Genomic DNA, 23,191 nt, shown 5'->3' with positions numbered 1-23,191 from the left:
TTCGTGAACCACCATAATTGGGAACATTTTTTTTTGCTACCTCCCTGTATAATTCACTTCGCCATCTATTCTTGTTATTTCTAATTCTTTGGTCTCAAAATTTACGTCGAGTATTCGTTCTATGTATTTCTTAAATCATGGCATTATTTTTTGTATTGCTTATCGGATAAATAACATACGTGAGAGTACTTTCCTGTTTATCGTCTATAATTTGTTATACAATATATTGTTATAATTAACATATAATATATTATTCTGCGGTAAATAACAATTGGCAGTGTAAAGTAGATTAAAGATGTTTAATCAAAGCGGAGGACTACAAACTGGCACATCGACTACTTCTAACCCAATGCAGGATTATGAGGTTGTCTCCCCACCTGATGATTCTGTCTCCAGTCTCGCATTTAGTCCTGCTTGTATTCCACAAAATTTCCTCGTTGCTGGCTCTTGGGATTGCAACGTTCGCTGTTGGGAAGTCGAGCAATCTGGTAAAACTGTTCCTAAATCAATGCAATCCATGGCTGCTCCAGTTCTTGATGTTTGTTGGAGTGATGTAAGTTTATTAAATTTTTTATATTAAATTTAACTTTTTTAAGTTTATGATATCTTTAAAGATTAATGTTTTCTAATGATTAATGGTTATTCAATTCAAAGTTCATTCCCTTTGAAACAGGATGGAACGAAAGTATTCATGGCAGGTTGCGACAAAACAGCAAAATGTTGGGATTTAGCTTCCAATCAGAGTATTCAAGTAGCACAACACGATGCACCTATTAAAACTTGTCATTGGATTAAAGCAACCACATATTCATGTCTTATGACTGGTTCTTGGGATAAAACCTTAAGAGTATGTTTATATTTCTATTATTAAGAATTTATTATTATATATGATCTATATATATTGATAATGGAATACTTTACAGTTTTGGGATCTGCGAAGTCCTAAGCCAGCAATGACTATAAATTTAATTGAAAGATGTTACTGTGCTGATGTTGTAAATATATTCAATATTTATTCTTTATTATATTTGCAATGATAATTCTTTGGAAATTATAACTAATATTTAATAATTGTTATAGGATTATCCAATGGCAGCAGTAGGAACTGCTGGACGTGGATTAATAGTTTATCAATTAGAAGGCAGTCCTCGAGAGTATAAGACGGTAGAACTAAACTTAAAATATCAGTATCGATGTATCGCGATTTTTAGAGATAAAAAGAAAGTTCCAACTGGTTTTGCAATTGGCAGTACAGAGGGTCGTGTAGCCATACATCATCTGAATCTAGGTTCAAAAGAAAACTTCACTTTCAAATGTCATAGAACAAATGGAACCCCTAATGGATACCAAGATATCTATGCAGTCAGTATGAATTCGGTCGATTTATTTCTTGAATTTTTTAATATTCATTTTAATAACTAAATATGAATTTTTTAACGCTTAGGTAAATGATATCGCATTTCATCCGGTTCATGGTACTATTGCAACCGTCGGAGGTGACGGTACGTTTGGATTTTGGGACAAAGATGCTAGAACTAAACTGAAGTCTTCAGAACCTATGGAGCAACCAATTACTCGATGTTGTTTCAATCACAATGGACAAATATTTGCATATGCGGTGTCATACGATTGGTCAAAAGTAGTTATTAATCTTTCTATACAATTAAACTTTACATAATCAAATGAATATCTTCTTATTTTATACTTAAAATGAAAATACTTATTCTATTTCAGGGTCATGAATACTATAATCCAGCAAAGAAGAACTCTATATTCCTTAGACCCTGCTTTGAAGAACTAAAACCTAAAGCGTCGCCATAAGAGGAACACTATACAATCAGGCTAAAAGGTTTCTGATTTCTGTGATGTTTTAAGATAATAGATTTTATAATTACAGAATATACTGTTTACATTAATAAATTATAGTTTTCCTATCTTCTTTTTAGTTATACAAGTTTTTCAATGATATTTCATTATAATACATTGTAAATAGTTTCGATATACAATACAATTATAGTTTACATTTTTCATCATATATATATTTGACTATTTTTCACACAAGCTCATTGTACAAAGATGTATATACATACGAGAAGAGTCTTGTTCTTTTTTTCACGAGTATAGAAATGTAAAAAAATAATTCCGATAAAAACTCTTATATCTTGAAACTGATACGAAAAATTAAGCTATTTTTTTTTGTTTAGTTAGTGTTTCTTGAAATAAAAATGATCAATGCATTTTAATTCTTTAAATGAATTAGCATTATCAATTTTAAAAACATTTGTTAAAATTAAAAATTGGACAAAAAGATTGTTGGCTTTTAAATATGTTTTTCCTATTGTTAATAGCAAAAAGTAAATTTATACTTCTATTGTTTGTATATCATTTTCTACTTTAAAAAGGAAAAAAAGTGATTAAATAAGAAATATCGTAAAAGAGAAAACATCTCACTCATATGGATTTCCCATACTATTTCATTTTCGATCAACGTGACTCTTATGGTAACCTTTATACTTTATATATGTATAATTACGTGATTTAACGTTTATTAAAATGCTATGCTATCAAAGGTGTCTTCTTGTGTAATTTAAAAAAAAAAAGAGACAATCGTTTTTATAAGAAATACAACATTTAGTTTATTTTGCGAATTCCTAAGCGATAACTCCCTAACAATGTCGCGAAAAAGAGTCCGATGGATCTATGTATTTCTTCAACGTATATTGTCCTATTCGATGTGTTTACAAAAATTAACATCTGCTCGATTGCGAGAGTCCCGTTACACGTTTCTCCAGAGAAGAAACGTTTGGAAATTGAAACTGATTAAAGGAAGTTCAAGGATATTAAAAGTTTGGAGAGTTGGGCGAATTGGACGTGATTTTGCGCTATATATCCAGAGGAAAAAGTAAAGAAAAAGGAAAAGAATATTACATGACTTCCTTTTTAACATCACATTTCTCAAATGATTAATATTAAAACGATATTAATTAATGATTATTACTATCGATTAAGAATTAGATAATATAATTATTAATACTAATAGTGTACAACCATACGTTTTTTTTTTCTTGCGGGCGTTAAGGATATAACATCGTGAAATATTCTTCTTTTCCTCATATTTAGGCTCGTGTCTAATTGGTTTCTTGAATATTACTCTCTGTTTCGCATTCGTTCATTTTACATACACACCCACTCACACTGTTACATACAATACATTTCTTTTTCTTTCTTTTTCTTTTTTTTTTTTTTCTTGCCTCACGTACAGATTCTAGGTTCCTGGCAGCTTTCTTTTACGCATAATATGAAATAAACACGTACTCGAAATACAGGCACACTTCTCCATCACTTCTCCATTTGCCTTTCTTCGTCATGGCAACAAATCGTTTCTGCCTTTTTTTCTTCTCTACCCATATGTTTGAATTCTGCTTTCAGAGTAGAGCCGCGAGTCACAATTATATTACATATTTATTTCATCCCGCTGCATCCTCTTTTTTCATTTTTTCTCTAACGACGAATTACATTGAATTCTTATTCGTTATCTCTTAACTGTTAAGATCCTTAACTAAAGTGTCCGATTTTTTAAGTCTTCCTTTCCATCAGGAATTATCATTAAGCTCTGCATCTCCCTCGTTTTTTTTTTTTTTTTTTAAAGATCATTCAACAAAATAAACTCTAGCGACGAATCATCAGTAATTACATCGTTAATTTTACGTATATACATACGCCTTCAGTTTTAATATGTATATAGCGGAGTAAAAATTTATATACTAAATCTTGAGCGAAGATCAATCGATACTTTTACAATTGTTTTATCAATATTTTAATCATTTTTCTCCTTTGTTGTTCATTCGGTTGTTTTTTCTGCTATATTTCTTATATCTTTTTATTTTGTCTTCGCTCTTAGATTTTCGTGCAAAATCACGCAAAATTTGCTCAACTTTGCAGAAATTTAGGCGAAACCGAATCCTTCGCTGCATTCGTGGATCGCTTTCAATAAATTCGTGCGAAGTTTATCGTACGTTTCGTAAACGGGTAGATCTAGCTGATTGAAACTAGAAACGATAATATGAAAAATTAAGTTTAAGATACGAAAGAATTTAAAAGATAAAATAGGAAAGAAATTAATGTTAATTTACCATGTATGTGCTGACGGAAGCCTATCTGTGGATCTATCCTCTCGATGAATTTGGAACTTTTGTATACCATTCATTCCTTCTAAAGCAGCAAAACCTTGTAACGGAACCTTCGAAGTTCCGGTGACGAATTGCAAAAATTTAGCTCTATCTGCTTGATCGAAACCTCGTAATGCTCGCCAGAACCATTGAATCTAAATTTCAAATAAACATATTTATTACTTTAACATCAGATTAAAAGAATACTTTTTAGATAGAAATAAGTTGTTAAATACTTACTTGTAGGGAATTTGCATTATATTTATGATATTCAGTATTAGCTTTAAGATCCTCAATATCTACATTGGGTAATCCACTAATTAACAATTCAAGTTCCTGTTCATTGAATATAGAGATCAGTCGTTTTGGAATAATATCGTAGAAACCTTCTAGGAACGCGTTTAATCTATAAGTAAATAAGAAATATTGTATATAATACGAATCTTTTTGATGCATAGAAAAGTTACAATATTGAAATTAATCTTTATTTCACTTACTGTTTACGTATTGCTCCGGTCATTTTCATTTGACATACAAGCCGAATGTACTCTAATTTTGTTTCTTCAGTAACTACGATATTACGACCGTTTGGTATTAAATCACGTACATCATTCACACCGAATTCGTTTACCTAAAAATGTGAATTGTGAAATTACGCACATTACGATTGTATTTGCCATATCACAATACGATAATGTAAGTAAATGAGAAATGGAATTTACCTCTGTAGAGAAGGTTAATTCGTATCCAAGATCAGCAATGTTGTGCTCTGTGAGATATACGAGTCCTTTGTAAAAACTATAATCCTCACTTTCCATATCTGTGTGTTTCACAAGTATTCCCAAAATGTGTTTGTAAAAACTGCGCGTGAAATAACATTCTAATAACTTGTTGTCATAAATTGCTTTAGCTGTAATAATAATCATAAATATTAATTATTTTCGTCATTCTTGTCGTTGAAAATATAACGTTATTGAAAATATAAAAGAGAAAACTCACCGATAACTCGACCGACAAATTTATAATAACATAAATGATTAGGGTTGCAATGCGAGGAGGAATTTATCATATATGTAACCCGATCTCCAGGACTTACGGTGAACAGAGCGTACATAGGATTGAAGATTTCTCTGGAGATAATAACGTACCACTCTCTAAGCAATCCTCCAGCGTCTTGTCCTTCTTCGCCTAAAATAGAATTGTTTTGAAATAAGATTTCATATAATGTTCATTTAAATGCAGGTTTTTATAAATACAAGAAAAAAAAATAAAACTTAAATAGAGATATACATCATTCTCTAAATATTATAAAAAATACCTTTGAATATTTTGTACATTTTTACATATCATGTATATATCGTGCATGTATTTTAAAAGTGACTCAACTCAAACAAATTTTTAAAGAAAATAATTATTTAAGTGCTCATAGAAATATAGATTTGTATAGACATCTGCAGTCTAGCAATGATCATTATACATTATTTACCTTCAAAAACGATGTAAAATCGGTTCTTCCATTCATCGGCATTACGCCTATGAAGCTCACGGAACGAATCTTCGAATACATTATTTCTGCGAACATGCACTGCCAGTTCTTCCCTACGAATACCTTCATCCATTCGTTCTAATTCTGTTCGGAAGTATCGTCTTTTTACGTCGAAATCGAGAACCCTTGTGTGATCCACTAACACAGAGAATGGTCCATCTGCTAAATGCGTCGTCGTTTGACGGAGAATTTGATTTAGAACAGTTCTGTGCGTCTCTGCAATAAAAATACAAAGAGTATGAGTAATATAGTATTATTATCATATTTATTCTATTATTATTATTATTATTATTATTATATTATACCCGCAAATTTAAGGAACTTGAGTTGGTCCGGTGGTAACGTCTTCTGTGGCGGAGGTTGTATATCCCAGGAAGTGTTAATAGTAGCTTCCGATTGAGACGTGCCTTCGTTGTCTGAGTAGATTGGCGAAACAGGTGTTAAGTCAGGAACAACCTCGCGAGTCTCTGTATTTGTACTTAGGTGACGATCGCGAGAAGTACTTGATGATGAATGTACTAGGAAAAATGCTTCTACGGCGGGCTATAAGATATAATGCATAATGTATAATAAACTGTCTAAAGGAATACATGTATAAAACAACATATAGAAAGTACAGATATTTTACCTGCAGCACTAAGACTGCATGTTGATCCGGAGTATACTCCAATTCTAATAAACAAGCGCTAAGTGTCTCCCACAGATGATCTAGTACTAAGCTTTCACTTAATAATGGAAGCTTGTCTTCACCTACAAAATTTGACATTATAAAGTTAGTTAGATAACTATGGAAACTAACACAGCTCCCTGAAACATTTGTGAATATATAAAACTGTAAATTACCTGACTCTGAAGCTTGGTTAGTATTTCCAGTATCTACAGAACTTTCGGAACTTTGATTGGCTGAAAAAAAATATTAAAAATGAATTCGATAATTTTGTTACAATGATAATATTTCAATAATAAAAATAGGATTCTTAAACATACATGTTTTTTTATTGTTTGCTAAACGTACTGCTTCCCTTATTTGTACAATCACTTTAAGTATTCTTAAGAAGAATGCCTGACTAGAAGTTTTGCTAACGAGAGCAGCCATGGATGGTAACTGAAGATCACTGCCTGCTTTAACTTTACTTGGTGCAGTTATAACTACATTCTCGTTGGTAAACCTGTAATAAATTATCACAATGTTAAAATATATATCGATATAAATAAAAAAGAAAGATAATTCGAAATATATACCTATCTAAGAGAACCCAACGAGAACCACCACTACTAGTTGAAGGTTGCTCTTCGATAGAATTTCGTCTGAGTTCACGATTCAAAATTTTTAACTCCATCAGTAAATCTCTGATGTGCTCACAGACAACATTAGCCAATTCCATAGCGCCTTCCAAGAGTAATTTCAATATCTGTGAAGAAATTATTCAAAACTAAATATATAGTACATACTATAACGCATGAATAAATAAAACAGAATTTAATAAGGATATTACCAATTGTCTAGTAGGATCAGGACAATGAGACAAATTAAGCAATAAAGCTGTTGCATCTTCGAGTCCTTCCTCGGAGCAACTTTTGCTTGTCAATACTTGTACAGCCAATTTCAGATGTTCTTCCGGCGCAGCGACGCTTTGTTCTTTGTTTACATCTGTTCTCTTGTTTTTGTTTCCTTCCTGCCTGCGATACGGATTCACTTCCGTTAATCCGATCGAAATTAGAGACAGCAATTTCAACACTTTGTCCGTCAGCTGGCTGCTACGTTTAATGACCGACCAGTTTAACATCGAAATTAATTGGCCAAAAGCGGAGGATTCAAAGGTAGTTGTATTATGTTCGGAATCATTTCCTAAGTTTGAGTTTGAATGAGATCTTGCAACAGATTTTCCTTTCTTCGAGGCACATGAGTCAAGTTTCAGCAGCATGTCCCAAAAATCTGGTTGATCGCTTTTCCCAGGTTTCGATGTAGATTTACCTTTCGAACCGGTTTCTTCTTTGTTACTTGAGTCTTTCTCTTTGTTACTTTCTTTCTCATCTGATTCTTTAGACTTAATTGGCACAAAATAGCCAGGGAAACCTTTAGCCAACGATATTAATAACTCTAACGTATGTCTGAAAAAAATATAAGCATTACATTATAAAAACAATGTAAACATTTTATAAATAATCAATGACTACTAATCATTAAGGGATTTAATTAACTTACCTGCATACTGTAGGTGCTGCTTGTGGATGAATGGCGATACTACTGCCTTGCCTTTCTGACTTTTTGCCACCATGCCTGACAATGTGGAAAACGTTTGCTCTGCATCCAAGTGCAGCATCAATACTAATATTCAACCATGACTGTGCACTGCTTCTTTGGTCAAATATTTTGGGGGCACTAAAAGAAATTTGAGATTAGAAGATTCGACACAAGTAAACATAGGGTAACATTCTTTAGAGGGTTTATAAATAATTCTAAAGATTATACAAATTTTATAAAAATATTAGTATTATAAAAATCATTTATAAAGAATAGTAAAAATGTCTTACCAGTAATCGTGGTGCATCATGGGCACTAAGCTTTTCCTTCTGAACTTTCCACCAAAATCCATGGCTATATCTTTATTTTCATCATTACTTCTTTCCATGATACTTAGTAAGGCTCTAACTACCCATTCCCTTGTGCTACCATGATAGCAAAGATTCCTGATAACTCTATGAAGCCTTAACGTATTAATTTTTGGTTCATCAACAAACAGTAATACCAATACGCAAGCCATTGACTCATGATCCAACAATTGTCTGCCTCTGAGTCGTAGACCGGCTCCGTGATGCGTTATACTAGGGTCACCATGTGACCATGGCTGCCATCCTCTTTGTGCTACTGTGTGAATCGCATAACGCGTACCACCACCTCTACCTATTATTTTGTTTCGCGTTCAATTAGTTCTTCTAATTAAGTTTTTCAAATATAAATAAGAAAAGGAAACTGTTAATGAATAATAATTATTATTTACCTCTACCAGAATTCCGTAATATACTGGACAAGGCAGCATTTCCTTGGCTAACGTGATTAAGGAATCGATCTTGCATTATGTGTCTATTTCGAGCTTCCCATTCTCTTCGAAGGTTCTGTGCCTCTTGGGCTAAATCTGGCGGAAGAACTGATATTTGCGATTCTTCCATATCAGTCAAAATCTGTAAATATAAACAAAATTAGAATATTCAAATATTATACATAAAAGTATTCTAATAAAATACGAGTAAAAACAATTATTTACTGACCGCTTGTCGAAGGGAAGGTTGCAAATTTTGGAAGAATGCAGCTGCATCAACTGGATCTTCTGGATTAGCGCTTGCAGCTGCATGTCGTTGTTGTTCCAAACGTTGTTGCGCAAGAACTTCTTCTTGGATAGCTGGAGGTAAAGCTGCTAAAAATTCCGGATTAACTTCAACCGGACCTGTTAATTCTTCAACTACGGTTGCCTGTGCTCGTTGTCGAATTCGTTGAAGCCTACGAAAATTTCAGGTTATAAACATTACAGATCTCAAGACCGAATGTTAAGTTATCTATTCGAATATATTTAATAATATATAAAATATTACTCTTATTACATCTATATATCTATTGCACAGATACTTTTATTTCTCACTTTTATTAAATCTAATATATAGATACCTAAGTTGCTCAGCGATAACTTCATCGCGCATATCTTCTGGTAACGCGGCTAAGAAAGAAGGATCTACGCCATCGGGTAATTGTTGTTCTTGAGACTGTTGGTTTGGTTGTCGCTGTTGCGATTGTTCTTGGGACTGTTGTGGTTCTTGCTGCTGCTGTTGTTGTTGTTGTTGTTGTTGTTGTGGAGGTAGTTGTTGCTGTTGCTGTTGTTCTGATGTTCCTGAATTAACATTTTCTGATGCGGAAGTGGTAGGTCCTTGATTGAGTATGTTCGCACTATATCAGAAAAATAAAATAAATTTTTTTTACAAATATCTTTCTGACTTAATACGAATACAAAATAAAACTGTTTACTTTCGTTCGACATTCGATTGACTGTCGTCGGTAAGAATTCTTATCCATTCAGACGAGTCACTTTCTCTCAGTAAGTCTTCGTTAGGTTCCTGACTGAAATCGACAACTATGGACGTGTTGGATCGACTAGTAGATGTTTCATTAGTATTAGGTCCTTCAACAGTACGTTCAGATTGTCCTGTAATAAAATTCATTTATATTGTTAAAAAATTCTTGTATCCGAGAAGGAAATGATTAGCCTATAAAATGAATTTCAAATAAATTAAATTACTTAGTCTGCTTGCTTCAGATGCGCAAGGCCCAAGCACGGAATCCACTATACTTTCAGCAAGTTCTAAAGTTGGATTTCTATTGCTCATTCGAGGATCTCTGGGTTCTGCCGGTTGTTCTTCCGGTGGTGGAGGCGGAGGTCGTTCTTCTTCTTGTATTGTTGCATCCATTTCACCAGTTACATCTAATAGTCAATATTTAATGTATAATATACAGTCTTATTGCAAAATTGAACTAACTAGAAATGTCTGAAAATTATACCAATTATATCTTCATCGAGAGTACGTTCTATTCGTGTCGTTTCTACGCAAGTTTCAAATCTAGGAACAAAATTATTCGTATCTTCCCTTTGTGATGTTGATGCAGTTGATATTTGTTCATCCATGGATATTATAGCGGAAGAACCAGCTAAAAAAATTTTATTGAAAATAAACATATATTATATAAGCTACTTGTAAAATACAATTAAAATGATTAGTTACAATTAACGTACATTCTGTGTTATTTAAATGATCCTTTCCATCTTTGTTATCCTTTTCATTCTTTTTCTCAGAAGCATATTGCATTTTACGTCTTTCTCGTCGCTCTCCCAATTCCGCGTTCCTGCGTTTTTCCAGTTCAGGAATTAATTTATGTACAATACCTAAGACAAAAATTATTTTATTTTATCAAATTTCATCTTTCATAAAGAAAAAAATATTAAATTAACGAATTTCTTTCCAATCTTGCTACTTACCAACACAACAATCCGTCTGAGAATCTCCATCTAATAATTTGCTTTCTTCGATCCACCAATGTAAAGCAGTAGGAGTATTATTCACAGTGGTTGCAAGACTAGACCCGAAAAGATAGCCAGATTGATCCTAAAAGAATTTTTATAAATGAAGAAACATCTAGAATAAATTAGTACCATTTAACAATCACAATCTACAAACCACAAAGTCTATTTGTTCTTCTTCTTGGTTTGTCAATATTCCAACACCATCCATTACAACAACACGAGTATCCCGAAAACTGGAAGCCAATACCTGACTGGCAGATAATGGAATCCCTTGTGCAGTCGGGCCTAACAATCTATAATTACAAATGTAATATTATTGCATACTTTTATAGATGAAACCAGTTTTTCTTTTAATATAAATTTTATGTTCTGTGTTTTAATTTCATTTTTACATAAAATTCATCTGAATATATTTAATACAATTAAGCTCGAATTAATTTACCTTTGTAATATTACTGGTGGATTTGGATTTCGTGGATTTGGTAATTGAAGATACTGATATCTCCGTGGTCGTACAGCTCTCTGACCTCTTGTATTAGTAGCGTCCAAACCGCTTTGTGGTATTAGCAAGGAATGGGAATTAATACCTGCACAAATAAACAAAAATTCCATATTACCTATTTTATCATTCTATACGACTTTCTTGATATCGTTATTAAAAATCATTATATACTGTGATTTTATGCTCACCACTACTTTCAGAAATTGAAGGAGGATTTTCAAATAAACCCAAAGGAAGAGGAAACGTCGTACTCCATGGAAGACTAGATCGTGGTGTGACCGTAGTCGAAGAGTTCACGTTGTCCTGATTATCGATATTATGTCGAATCATTACAACACTACTACCGTCACGATCCGTCGATGGAATCATTCTGAATACACCACTTTCTCCTACGTCCTCGTAAAATTCAATTCCATCTTCCTCGTAATTTGAGGACCCTTCTTCTTCCTCCTCTTCTTCTTCCTCGTTTTCTTCTCCTGATAAACATCGTTTTAATATTTATTCATACAGTCCAATTGAAGAAAAATTTCTATTGAGTATTTAAAAGATGATAAAATTACCATCATCCTCTTCTTCTTCCTCTTCATCCTCATCGTCCTGTACTTCATCCTCGTTATCGTCAGATGGGTTGCTATCTGAGTCTGAATCGGAGCTCATCAAATCCTCCTAGAAAATATAATTATATTCCCATAAAATAAAAATCTTGTAAAATACTCAATTTATATGTTATTACATATTATTGTACTTTAAAAAATATTAAAAAATCACTATGTTCTATATTTCTTATTTTGCAAGAAAAAATTTAATAAACATCTTATTTTTTTATTTCAAAAGTAATTTTCTTAGAAAGATGAACTTTTCAAAATAGATATAGGTTGAGCTCCTACCGTAGCATCCCGTGTTGGATCGAAGTCAGCTTCCCCGTCTCGTATCGCAAGGCTCTCCTCGTCAATGTCCATTGGCCTGTGCGGTCGGGAAGACTGATCTTCCGTCACGCCCGGGCCATCCCTGGAAAATAGTACACTATTTGATTATAAGTACAGTAGCTTATATGAACTTAAAATTATGTATTGTATAAAAATATACACACACACAAACACATACACACACACGCGCGCGCGCGCACACACAGTTTACGTTAATATTTCATAGAAATAATTTCACAAAAATGAAAAACATTATATATGATTACCTTTCAAGAAGCTGATCCATAATATCTTCTAAAGCAGCTTCGTCCTCGTGCACTTGACTTTCTGAAGTGGGCTCCAGACTCTCTGCAGTAACGGATATATCATGCTCCGTATTCTCTGCGTCCTCGTTTGTTTCCTCTCCAACAGCATGTGTTGCTTCCGATGTTGTAGTCCCTGTTTGTTCTCCAATAGGCTCCTCTTGAACTGTTCTACCTTTTGGTTTGGAAAATTTGCTATTGACGGTTCCTGGCATTGGTTGATTTATAATTCTTGAAAGTGTTTCCAAAGGTTTCAAAGCTGCATTGATCGTAGCAGCCATATTTGGACTTGAGAGATCCAAACTGTGTGGAATCTTTGCCAAGTCAGTGATTATCCCTTTTCTCAGCATAATTCTCACGATATAGTTGACATTGTTATACTGGTGCATCTTCAAGGAGGTCCTCAACTGATTGTAGGAAGTTGGTGGACAACTATCAATCATTGTAGAAATCAAACCAACCAATAATTGAAGCTGTGCATGCTTCTCATTGCTTTCAGGAAGAGCTAGGGTTCTTGTTAGAGCTGCTTTCACTTCAGTCACTAAAGTAGTTTGAACGTCTGGGGAATGATTGCAGGAGGCAATAGCAGCTATCAACATTCTTGCCATACTGCTGCACTGTTTGTCAGTTGAATTCTCTGGTGACATTGGTAGAAGCTTGTCGAGAAGAAAAGCAAGAGCTGTTGTGTATTCAGGTACCATTTCACTTTGTCCTGCTCGATACACATGCTCTGTAATCAAGCTTGCAACTGCACTGTATGAACGAACAGTTTCTGCAAGTATCTTTAGAATAGCAGATTTTGTCAGCAAAGGTTTTTCTGCCTCTTCTGGTTCCACTTTGCTGTTGTTACTGCTGTCTGAATAAATCTTCATTGGTATTATTTGAGAGACTTGATCCTCCTCGTCAATTGTATCATTTGGTGTCGTTGCGTTATTTCTGAGAACATCTCGTCGAGAAGATGAACTTGCTACATTGGAGTAGGTTGGCTTCTTCTCTGGACTCCTTGTTGGTGTAGAGGACTTTTCGTCAGAAACTACTGGCATAGGTTTTATAAGAGCATTCAGAAGATCCTTCACAACGGATATCGAGGCCTTCTCCGCCATTGGCATTACTGATGAATGACTTGGTGGAAGAGCTTTTACAATCAATCTATTGTCGTCATCTTCTTTCCCTAATAAACGGATGTCAACTCTTAAAATGTTTTCACAAACCTCTCTGTAAACTTCTGGATTGCGGCAGACGGCACTGTTGATCTGACGCGTCATAAACAAAATTTCTTTACACGCTGGAGGAATATTGCCTTGAGTGCGACTACGAATTACTTTCTCCATGGCTAGCCGAAGAGTACATGGTTCCTCTAAAGCATGTCTTATTAAGAGGGTACTCAAAGTTATGCATCCAATGAAACTGCTTGCCTGAGACATTTCTAGAAGGAGTCTCACACCACCTTCTCGAACAAATATCTCGGCGTTCTCGTAATCTCTTGTAAGTCGCAGACAAACTTTCATAGATGCATGCAAAGCATCGCGATCCACTGGAATAGCCATCAGTCTTACACAGGCACGTATAATGCTTGGGGCCATGCTAGGATCTAATCCTTGCAGTACTGTATTCCGTTTGTCTTCCACTCGATTTTCGTCAGTGTCCATAGTCGAATCAGAACCAGAACCAGAACCAGAACCAGAACCAGAACCACCACCCTCGTTTCCAGTATGCAATTTAAAGCCCATCGTGATGGGTCTTCTGTTACCGCTCTCTTCATTAACTTGAGTCATGCAAGAAAAGTTTATCACGTATCTTCGCCTGTTACATGTTACTCTAGTGCTAGATTCGCCGGCCCAGTATGCATCATTAATTATTCGATTATTCACTGGTGAATATAAATTCCATTTTCCTGTGCTCAAATCAAACCACTTCCACATTCTAGTTGTTACCTTGTACATCAATTCTTTCCTCTTTGTTAGTACTGCCACTTTCTCTAACCGCTCGATCAGTAACAACAAAGGTGCAAGCCATTTCCTAGTTTTTGCAGATGATGCATCCTTATTACCTTCTTTAACGATCTTACTTTTACTCGCTGTTAGTGGACCCTCGCTCACCACTAGCAGACGTACAAGTTTGTTCAAAATAGCATACTCTTCCACGATCTGAGCGCAGGGTACACGCATTTCCTGGAATGTTCCCTCGAAGAACATCGTATACAGGTAAATACGTCCCGTAACTTTGTTAGCTTCTTTACATTCCACTAATTTTACTCCAGCGTTCGGATCGTTGCTCTCAGCAACTTCTATCAAATAATCTACTAGACTACCAATTTCTTTCATGAGTTGTCGTAACATATTATCACGCCATTCATCTCCATTTCTTTTAGCGATAGCGACTAGCAAGTCGCATATTCTGTATACAGTGTCAGGCATGAGATCTAGTAAATTCAAGCACTGACTTAAAGCGTTCTGTGTGAATTTGTCTATGCTCTCTGTGATAGTGGTAGTCTCGCGCGTAGTAGATTCTTCTGCGCTGAAAACTTTTCGCGTTTCCGTCGTTTCTCCAAGCGACATCGCTATCGCGTGCATTATCTGATCATCGTCTACCAATTCCAAATCCATTATCAGGTCTTGTCCACTTACATCACCTGTTGGCACATCTGATCTACGTAAGGTAGCAGGATTACTTAGTAAATAATCAGTGGCTTGTTCAACTGTCAAAGTATGAAGCAAAGCTTCTATGCAATGAGCTCTACTGAAGCCCATGTCCATCAGCTGTCTGAGATGCTCCGGATTTACATCAGCTTCTGGTTCTTCTCTACGATCAGATATTGTTCCACCTCTTCCAATTCCACTAGTTCCACTGGTGCTACCACCAATAGCTCCTTCGCTGTTTTCTTCTTTCTCAGCGTGTTCCTGTAAAATGATAGTGTTAAATAATCGTGGTATTTTGAATTAGTATTACACAAATATTTAAAATATATGTACCTTAATAATCTGTTCACTTCGTAGAATATGTCGTAAAATAGATAATATAAGTTCTGTCATGTGAACTCCATAATTTTTCAAGGGTTTTTTTCCCCACATTAGCATCACTGCCTCGAAAGCTTCCTTGTGAATATCCGTGAGGTATTTTATAGGATCGAATGTTTCATACACCTTGTATATTCCAGTGCATTTTGATGAAACAACGTATGGTGAATCAAGAAGTGTTTTAGGGTTCACCATTTTTTCTAAGATCATCAGCCACCCATCTAAGAATTCTCCAGTACAATCAGGCAAATTCGGGTGTTCTAATCCCTCAGACAATGGAAACTGTCCTCCTCCGGATAATACCCAATGAAAAGCACTAAAAATATACAAAAATATTGAGTGATTTAAAACTGTTTTTTTATATAAACTTATACAAAGTATTCAACAAAATGATGTGCACGAGTTTTCAAGTACTTCCGATAATGTTGCACGAAAATATTTCAAACAAAAGTTGATCTGTTTTGAATCAGCTGCAAATTGCAATATTTAAAATGTGTCAAAAAGTGTTTCATTTGATAAAATATCAAGGTCATCTTCACTTTTTTAAATGACATGATGTATTTTTGATTTCATAGCATTGTAGTACATAATAATACATAGACATAGTAACTCATGTCAAAAGGAGTTCAATGACTTACAATACTATCACCTTCAGATGACCTTGAGTTCAGAAATCTTAGATTTATTAATTCATAGAAACATTAACATGTGAAATTTGGGTTAACAGAACGTTATCAGATCTTGATTTTTTATAGACAGAAGCATTTTTTGGCAATTTTAAGTATTTCAATTTGTAGCCAATTCAAAACAGATCAACTTCTGGTTGAAACATTTTTTTGTTACATTATCAAAAGTGTTAAAAAAATCGCATTGAATACCCCATGTGAAAGATTCTGAAGATAAATTTACTTACGCGAAGAATGCGTTTTGTCCGCCCAATTTGACGAACTTCTGAAGCATCAAATGAAATGGATAACCTTTTTCGTCAAATAGTGCAGGAGACACGAAACTCAGAGTGCACATCAAAAAAGTCACTTGAAGTTTTGGTACAGTTGATGGTGGTAATTTGTCCCATGATAATCCACGAATTAATACGCAATTTAAAGCAGTTGCTACACTTCTAGATGCTTGTGAGGGAAGAGCTGGTATTGGAGGCACTTGTTGTCCTCTACGTTGTCTGATTGGGGAGCCCATACAAAGCTGAATAAATTTTAGTAATTATTAAATACGAGAATGCGAAACATACAAAATTCCAAAATTTAAATGTCGGGTTTTATGTACCTTTACAAGTATGGCAAAGAGTTCTGCCAATGCTCTGCCCATTTTAGATGTAAGTCCCAGCAAGTGCTTAGGGTATGTGATTCGATGAGAGTTCGGAGATATTCTTCCTGTAGTGACACTTGGTTTCTCATCCACTTCCATAGGTACAGGAGGTGGGTCCGTACTTAAAGCTTCCATGGCTGTAGTCATTCCATTACTTCCCATATCCGAGGAGGCACCACCAGACCAGCCGCTACTTTCGCCCTCGTTCGTTGATTCAGGACGTATTAATTTATCCATATCTTCTTTCCCAAAGTCGCAGCCAGCTGGGATAAAATCTTCCGTGGTGAGAGCTAATAACGCTGTGCTTTCCCAAATCAGAGCTGTATATAGCTCCGACAGACCTTTCAGAACAGTCAGACCAAGCTCTGAGCCCCAGTGATTCATAGCCAAGTTTCTGATTTCGCTCTGGCTAGTGCGACATACTTGCGCGAACATTATTATGTATCCGTAAGCGGCATTCATAGCATGAAGTAAAGGCGTTGCCGTATCACTAGTAAAGGCTGTTTCCAGATTCGGAGCATTGACAAGCTCATGTAACAAAACAGATCCTCCTGGAGCTTCCATATAATTGTACAATGGTTTCAATAGATTTAGAACTTCGTTTAACTGGGACAAACCAGTTTTAAGAACAAGCGGCTCATGTGCGAGGTTTAAAATACTTTTACAAACTGTTGCCACAGCTTGCGCTGTTTGTGCAACCGAATGATCGACAGGAAGATTGGGTAGTCCCAGGATTGATAGTAGTGGCACGAGGCCTTTTTGTGCAACGAACTCTCTGCAGTGATCGTCCGTCGAATTGTTACTCAGAATAGCGTCAACGAATTTTGTAACGTTCTGTATGTATTCCATCAAAGCTATTGGAGTCTTCTCCCTGGGTTGAGGTGGTGGAACTGGTTGAGCAGTGGACGACGAACACTGTTCTTCGCGTTGTGGGTGAGAACTTGTACTGGCTTCTTCTTCATCCTCTTCTTCTTCGTCGCTACTGCTTCCACTTCCACCGCCTCCCCCTCCGCCAGAATCTCCAACTCCAACTCCAACCGATTGTCCAGAAGATTGACGATTCCCAGTAGTTGTATTCGATTGGGTATTGTCGAATTTATCTTCAGCTTGTAAGCATATATAACGAGGATCACAACCCAATACGCAAAGTTCTTCTAGTAGCTATACACACAAAAAAATTAAATATTATTGATATAAATATTATATACATAATGTAGCATTATTATAATTCACATCATATTTGCCGATTCTAAATTTAATAAATATTATACAAAGTATATTTAGGGAATACATTACATGAAAGAGAAACATGTAATACCTTTATAACAGCAGCAATTGCGTCAACTTTCAAACTTGGCTGATGTCTCATTAACTCATCCATTGCGTTACCTAAATTCGAAGCTGTATCACCCAAAGGATCTGTGCTTCGACGTCGATTCATCGCAGGCAGATAAAGTGGAGATAATAATACTTTAAACAAGCGTTCGAAAGGACGTCGCTTTACAAACGATTCCAGACCACGTTGATTTAAACACAAAGCACTAAACACATTAGGCAGTGATCCCAGTACTTCTCTACTAGCAGGAATCTGTACACAATATTAAAATATTGATAAACATTTTAGTAATATATTGTACTATATATTACCTAAAACAAATGATCAGTTTAATTACCTCTTTAATTAATAAAGCATGTAATACGAGCTCAGTTAATCCATTATCTTGCAAGGATGATAATAAAGATGGTTCTTGGAAAACATATACTGTTACAGCATCCGTTGCAATAAGGAACAGAGAAGGACCATAATATTCTGAATTACTGATAATATGTCTTAAAGAAGAAGGTAAAGTACCCTCCATAACGTGTCGAATACTATCAGAGAATGTGGGATCTTGGATAATTTTCTTAATAAAATTTAACAACGCCTTCAGAAGTGTAACTCGCTGTGGCAGGCAAATTTTCCCGGTCTTCCCAGCCGAATAATCTGGCATTTGTTCGTTTTTATCATCAGTTTTGGAACTCATATTTTCATCTTCCGAAAATTCCATGGGATTTGACGATTCCTCGCGTTCATCATACGCACGTGAAGACGTAGAATTTTCATCGCGATCCATGGACCTTTCACGAGTGGCTTGTGAATTATCCTGGTAATGTATTGGCTCTATTTCAAAAGGTTGTTCCTTCCTACAAACATTCACTTCCATATCGAGTCGATTAATAAAACTCGCTAAACCACCATGAGCTTGGAATCCTTGCATGTCTATATTCGTTATTAAATCTATAACGCGAACTGCCCTTGTTACAAACTGTAAAAAAGAAAATAGATAATTAAATTTAAAAGTTTTATACAATTAGATATACAAAAAAATTATAGAAAAATCTTACCGTTAGATGTTCAAACTCGCTACCAGGCCAATTCATAATTTTTAACAAACTTTCCATCATCCCACAACTAACGAGAGCTTCGCAACCCGCTTCGTAACTCGAAAGATGATAAAGAAAGCTAAACAATGCTGTCGCAAGCGATAAAGGGAACGGATGTCCTTCAAATTGTGAAGAAATCAGTGTTGAAATACACGTGCGAATTAATACGGGGAAAAATCCGTGATATGAGTTAGCTCCAGTAACGTCGATTATCATATTTAGCCTTGAACTAGGTTTTCTGAAAAATCATTGAAATTATATGAATATACTGAAAAATTATATTTGCATCAACATACGTTAAACTTTCACTTACTTTGGAAAATGTGGATTACGGTCTAAGTGAATAATACTAGTAAGAGTTCGTAGTGCGGCTGCCCGTAATTCAACAAGATGTGCGTATGGAAGTTCCAGTAATTCAACTAATTCTTCTAAAAGCCCAGGATGCAGCAAACTATGTGCATTTTCTTCAAGTTCACTATTATATACAAGTATGGATAATGCTTGCAGCCGAGCGTGTACACATTGCAATCGTCTTCGATAGTCAGAGAAACTGTGTGCCAGTCTTACATGTGTGAATAACGCAATCTAAAAGAAAAAAAGAAAACAATAAACTTAAATATTTATTCATTCATTAAATAATTATATACATTAAATATTAAATACCGAATTAAATATTGAAAGAAATAATATTTACCTGTCGATCTTGAGGTACGTTATTAACTTTCAATAAATCATTCATAATTTGTGCTGGTGTTTTACCCAGTTTATCCAGATTTTCTATATGTATACACGTTACAAAATTCGTCTGTCCAGATTTTTTTGTACCAGTGGTTGATGTGGCATTGGTGTCTGTTGAAGGATTTTCTGCATAAAATTCAAAATGCAATGTTGTGGCACTTGTTGGAAGTGGCTGAAAAAAATATATGAAAAAATTATAGTTCATTGGAGCATATCTTAAAGGCAGCTGTTGGTTATGGAATTTTGGTTACCTTGTCTGGATACTCTTTACAACAGTCTGCTAAACCAAATCCATTTTCTTTACCACCCCAACTCTAGAATGTAAAGATTACGTTTAGTATTCTTGTGAACTTGCAGCATTCTAATAAAGTACTAATCAATCAATGTATATGTCTCACCTCTGCTAAAAGAGTAAGTCTACTTAATAAAGCTTGCCTCTTGTCACTGTTTAAACGTGCAATGAAATTGCTACGTTTACTGAACATGTAAAGAATATTTAATACACCAAGGACAACATGCATGTCACAGCTTGATAACAAAGTTACAAGATGTTCCATGCTACTGTATAAATGTCGCGAGTATGAGTGTTCGATTAACAATGTTGTAAGATGGAGAACCCAGAGGAGAAGTTCTTTTGCCTATAAAAAGTGAAATAAATATGCAATAAAAACATTGATCATTCTAATCACTTTCCTAAATATTTATACACATAATAGTAAATGTTACTATGAATAATGGTTTGTAAGAAGCTTGGCAATTACTTCTCTATTCTGAGGGAGATCACAGGCTAATTCCCATGGATTATCTGGACTTTTAGCTGCAGCTTCTTCCAAAATACTATCACTAAGATCCAATACATCGACCCAATGAAAGAGTTCACATTTACCGAAAGTCCATGCATCTATTTGCTTCAACTCCTCTAGCAATTCTGCATGGGAGCATGAGCGCAACTTGTTTATAAGCGCCTGACATTTTGCCGGCTAAAAATTTATTCATGTGTGCAACCGTTATTCAACATATTCTTCAACATTTCTTATTAGAAATATTCATTTCCAAATATATGTCATTAAAATATTACTTACCGCTTCTGATGTGTACTTTCTCAACCTATTGCGATCAATTTTCATTTTGGCAGATAAAAGGTTCCTTTAACAATTTAAATTCTGAAACAATGATTTTATAATACATTTATAAAAGATTGGTACAATTTCCATTTAATGCAAATATAATATAAAACAATGTATTAATGTACAATGACCTATTATATTTTTAAGCATAATTACTAAATTTTAACAATCAAAATCAATGTCAATTGTTACACAATAAATTTTTCATCTCATCTTTTTATTGTCAATAATTTTCATTACGTCATTAATAAAAAGATCTAACTTATATAATATTTATCTCATCATATTAAATAAGGACCACAAATTTACTAATCAATAAATACAATCATATTAATAGAGTACATTAAAACAAATTTATATTTCCAAAATTAAATTCATGCTCTGCAACAAATTAAATAATATTTCTTAGAATGTTGAAGTATTTCACAAATTTTTCTTGTATTGCATAAATATGATCTTTATTACGAAATTCTTATTCCGTATGAATCATAAACATTCGTTAATTCATTAAACAAACAAAATTTTATTAAAACGATAAAATAATACGAAATAAAAAAAATCATTATAATTTCTGTGTCGATTAAAAGAATTGTCCATATGGTTTTTTAAAGATAATATAGTCACCAAAAATAGAATCATTGTCATTAATACGCGAACACCTTGGAATCAATAATTTCGTTCGCCTATTATCTAACAAAAAATTTGCTACGAAAACGACATAACGGCACGAAAATTTGTATCGATTAAAAAATCTCGAAATAGGGAGCACAGTTTGGTTATACTGCGATATTCGATATTCGAAGCGACAATGACGTTGTAAACCTCATGATAAGTCTTGAAAACATGACAAATCGTGACAATACGTACCATCGATGTAAATAGTTATTTGTTAGAATCTATATAAGGAAATCATATAATCGTCGATTATAAAAAAGTGAGAAAAAAAGGATCTAAGTAAACAAAGGAACCCTCTAGAAAAAAAAGTAGAAACATCGTTGTGAAAATTTAAATATTTTAAAGGTTTGGACCGTTAGAAGGACGATAGGAGCGAAAATAGGCTATATTCTCGTTAAGATGCAGAGTCATCGGTTTCTAGGGCCTAACCTAACAAGATTCGTTCGACTAGTACAAAATAATAACAAAGGGATAATACCTGCAAAAACATCTTAAAACAATTAGGTATAGTCTAAAATTGACAAATCGTACTGACAAATGATTTAAAAGCGATAAAATAAAAAAAAACCAGAGGCATAGTAATACGCAAAAGTGGTGAAAGCAGAGATGCACTCGTGGCACGAAACTTACCTATAGATAAGCCGACAAGGATTTGATAGAGTCGTCCTTGTCGTATGGCCTTTCAATAAATTCGAGGTCGGAACGATGCGGCATCACGGCCGTGGAAAACCGTTCCGTCGGTGGTTTTTCTTAACCACCTTGATCGTCTTCGACTCCAATTATATTATTTCAGCGATGGTCAATAAGAGACGCCGTTATTAAATTTCGTAATAAATTGGTAAGAGAAAAAAATTGAATTCGCAAGAGCGAAAAAATGTAAACCGAATGATTTGAAATGAACGAGAATCGACCAGTTTCCGTGAAGATAGGTATCGAACTAGAGAATCAAAACAAAACTTAAACGTGAATAGGAGCTGCGATCCTCTTCTATCGCTTAGCGCCAATCGGAGTACCGATCACCGCCATTTTACCGAGGCTTTTCGCAGAGGATCGTCCACCTTTCTCCTTTTTTTAACCTTCTCCTTTTTCGTGTTCCGCTTTCACGTATACGCAAGCTTCTCGAATAATCTTGACCAGAAAAGTTCACGACCTTCACGGGACACTGCACACAACACCTTGCGTAAACCACGGGTTAGAAGATTCAACCAGCAACGATTTTTATTATACACCGAATATGAACCGCACACTGGCTGCTTGTGTACGCACACTCTCGTATATATATCGCTATAGACAAGATTCGCGGAACAAGGCAACACTGCTTAACCACTGCTAGCTGGCTCGCATCTTTTTTCCAGATATTTCTCAAAATCGTA

At 34.8% G+C, this 23,191-nt stretch overlaps 2 protein-coding genes across 4 annotated transcripts; one reads left to right on the top strand and one right to left on the bottom strand.

The window, feature by feature from the left end:
* The first annotated feature begins 73 nt into the window (after nucleotides 1-73).
* Nucleotides 74-3,641, top strand: LOC126873660 (protein Rae1). The gene is made up of 6 exons (XM_050634754.1): nucleotides 74-553; nucleotides 674-847; nucleotides 924-995; nucleotides 1,081-1,362; nucleotides 1,445-1,639; nucleotides 1,735-3,641. The coding sequence occupies exons 1-6, from the start codon at nucleotides 296-298 to the stop codon at nucleotides 1,819-1,821; spliced, it is 1,068 nt and encodes a 355-aa protein (XP_050490711.1). The 5' UTR covers nucleotides 74-295; the 3' UTR covers nucleotides 1,822-3,641.
* Nucleotides 3,137-22,597, bottom strand: LOC126873642 (E3 ubiquitin-protein ligase HUWE1-like). Of its 3 annotated transcripts, none has more exons than XM_050634712.1 (42): nucleotides 22,449-22,597; nucleotides 21,099-21,179; nucleotides 20,778-20,996; nucleotides 20,415-20,654; nucleotides 20,268-20,330; nucleotides 19,973-20,188; nucleotides 19,592-19,863; nucleotides 19,240-19,516; nucleotides 18,528-19,160; nucleotides 18,173-18,442; nucleotides 16,813-18,015; nucleotides 16,445-16,731; nucleotides 15,487-15,847; nucleotides 12,479-15,414; nucleotides 12,174-12,309; nucleotides 11,847-11,952; nucleotides 11,475-11,762; nucleotides 11,227-11,401; nucleotides 10,939-11,077; nucleotides 10,740-10,866; nucleotides 10,497-10,646; nucleotides 10,265-10,411; nucleotides 10,005-10,187; nucleotides 9,734-9,911; nucleotides 9,380-9,655; nucleotides 8,986-9,214; nucleotides 8,718-8,898; nucleotides 8,251-8,620; nucleotides 7,922-8,098; nucleotides 7,212-7,827; nucleotides 6,958-7,127; nucleotides 6,703-6,884; nucleotides 6,559-6,618; nucleotides 6,344-6,465; nucleotides 6,021-6,258; nucleotides 5,656-5,931; nucleotides 5,169-5,357; nucleotides 4,892-5,079; nucleotides 4,667-4,800; nucleotides 4,410-4,575; nucleotides 4,134-4,324; nucleotides 3,137-4,049 (listed from the first exon to the last, which is right to left on the bottom strand). In XM_050634712.1, exons 2-42 carry the CDS (start codon nucleotides 21,141-21,143, stop codon nucleotides 3,947-3,949), a joined length of 12,519 nt encoding a protein of 4,172 aa, XP_050490669.1. In that variant the 5' UTR covers nucleotides 21,144-21,179; nucleotides 22,449-22,597; the 3' UTR covers nucleotides 3,137-3,946. The 3 variants fall into 3 exon arrangements, with proteins under 3 accessions (XP_050490669.1, XP_050490671.1, XP_050490670.1); XM_050634714.1 differs by having other exon boundaries at nucleotides 11,227-11,371; XM_050634713.1 differs by having other exon boundaries at nucleotides 12,174-12,294.
* Nucleotides 22,598-23,191: the final 594 nt, after the last annotated feature.

This window comes from Bombus huntii, chromosome 15, assembly GCF_024542735.1.
Source record: "Bombus huntii isolate Logan2020A chromosome 15, iyBomHunt1.1, whole genome shotgun sequence".
Lineage (NCBI taxonomy): Eukaryota > Metazoa > Arthropoda > Insecta > Hymenoptera > Apidae > Bombus > Bombus huntii.
This window is presented reverse-complemented; position numbering and strand designations above follow the sequence as displayed.